The sequence below is a fragment of the Dipodomys ordii genome, unplaced genomic scaffold (assembly GCF_000151885.1).
Source record: "Dipodomys ordii isolate 6190 unplaced genomic scaffold, Dord_2.0 Scaffold79, whole genome shotgun sequence".
NCBI lineage: Eukaryota > Metazoa > Chordata > Mammalia > Rodentia > Heteromyidae > Dipodomys > Dipodomys ordii.
The window spans coordinates 4,042,186-4,043,425 of NW_012267295.1; the positions used below are offsets into that span (position 1 = coordinate 4,042,186).

General features: G+C 62.6%; 1 protein-coding gene across 1 annotated transcript in view; it reads left to right on the forward strand.

The window, feature by feature from the left end:
• Mfng (MFNG O-fucosylpeptide 3-beta-N-acetylglucosaminyltransferase) overlaps nucleotides 1-1,240 on the forward strand; it is a 43,342-nt gene that overhangs the window by 27,663 nt on the left and 14,439 nt on the right. The window contains exon 7 of the mRNA XM_013024764.1: nucleotides 193-278. Coding sequence (XP_012880218.1) covers nucleotides 193-278 — 86 coding nt within the window. The remainder of the gene's footprint in view (nucleotides 1-192; nucleotides 279-1,240) is intronic.

The following is a 1,240-nucleotide window of genomic DNA, read 5'->3' on the forward strand; positions in this document are numbered from 1 at the left end:
TGTGTGTGTGTGTGTGCTGTGCCCCACTGTTCAGCTTGCTCCTTGCAAGCCGCTGCACCAGGGTGGAGCTCCGCTTGGAGGTGGGCTCGCTTTGCCTCTCCAGCCAGCCTGGCCGCCTCTGCTGCTGTCCAAACGCTGCCCTTTGAGGGGTCCCCGGCCGGACCTCCCCCCACACTGCTCGTCCCTGCCCAGGTCACGCTCAGCTATGGGATCTTTGAGGGGAAACTGAACGCCATCCAGCTACAGGGCCCCTTCTCTCCTGAAGAGGACCCCTCCAGGTGGGTGTGGTGCTACAGTTCCAGGATGGGGGTAGGGGGCTGAGCCCAGATATCCAAAGATGGGGGGAGATGGGGAGGGAGAGGAGCGCCACAGCCGGGAGTGGATGTCGGGTCCTGCCCTATCACAGCTTTGCTGTGTGACCTTAGGTATGTGTCTTACCCTCTCTGGGCTTCCGTCTCCTGTGTAGCCCTGGGAGGCTGGACATGATGGACCTGAGGGACTCTCCTGTCTCTGAGCTTCCATGATTGTTCAGGAGCCCCTGGAAGATTGTCCTGTCTCTCAGAGTGAGGAAGGTACTTCTATCCTGGGGCCCAGGGCCTAACTCGGAACCGAAGCCCAGACCTTCCCCCAGCATCCTGCCCCGGCAGCAGCTGGCCGAGCCCTGCGGCCTCCCGCCAGGCAGCTCAGGGTGGGTGCCAGCTTCACGGCCCCACCCGTGTCCACCCCTGCCCGGTCTGTGACCCGCAGAGGGCCTGGAGGAAGGACTCAATGCCCCAGGGGAATGAGCAGGGGTAGGGGTGATCCCAGAGCCTGCAGAGGGGAGGAGAGGAGGGCAGGGCAGACAGACTCCCAGCCCCAGCCTTGCTGCTGGCTGGGAGGTGACAGAGGACTGCATAGGACCTGGGGGCTGGCAGCTGTGTGCGTGTGTGTGGGGGTGGGCACAGTGTTCAGGGTGGGGGAGCGTGTGCAAAGGCCCGGTGGCCGCTGCTCCAGGGGAGACAGTGGTGTGTGATGTAACGCGGCCAGGCAGGTGGCAGGGACCTTCCAAGGCTCTCACTGGACTCGAGATTCGTTGAAGGCTGTGGCCTCGGGGACTTTCTGGCCTCAGGTTTCCAGGCCTGTGCTGGGGCAGAGGTTCTGGGCTAGGACTGTGTCAAACAAAGATGGAGTTTGGCTCAAAATGGGGAGAAAGAATTCCAAGATGATGCGAGCCACTTTCTTTCGGTCGTGGGGCCTGAAC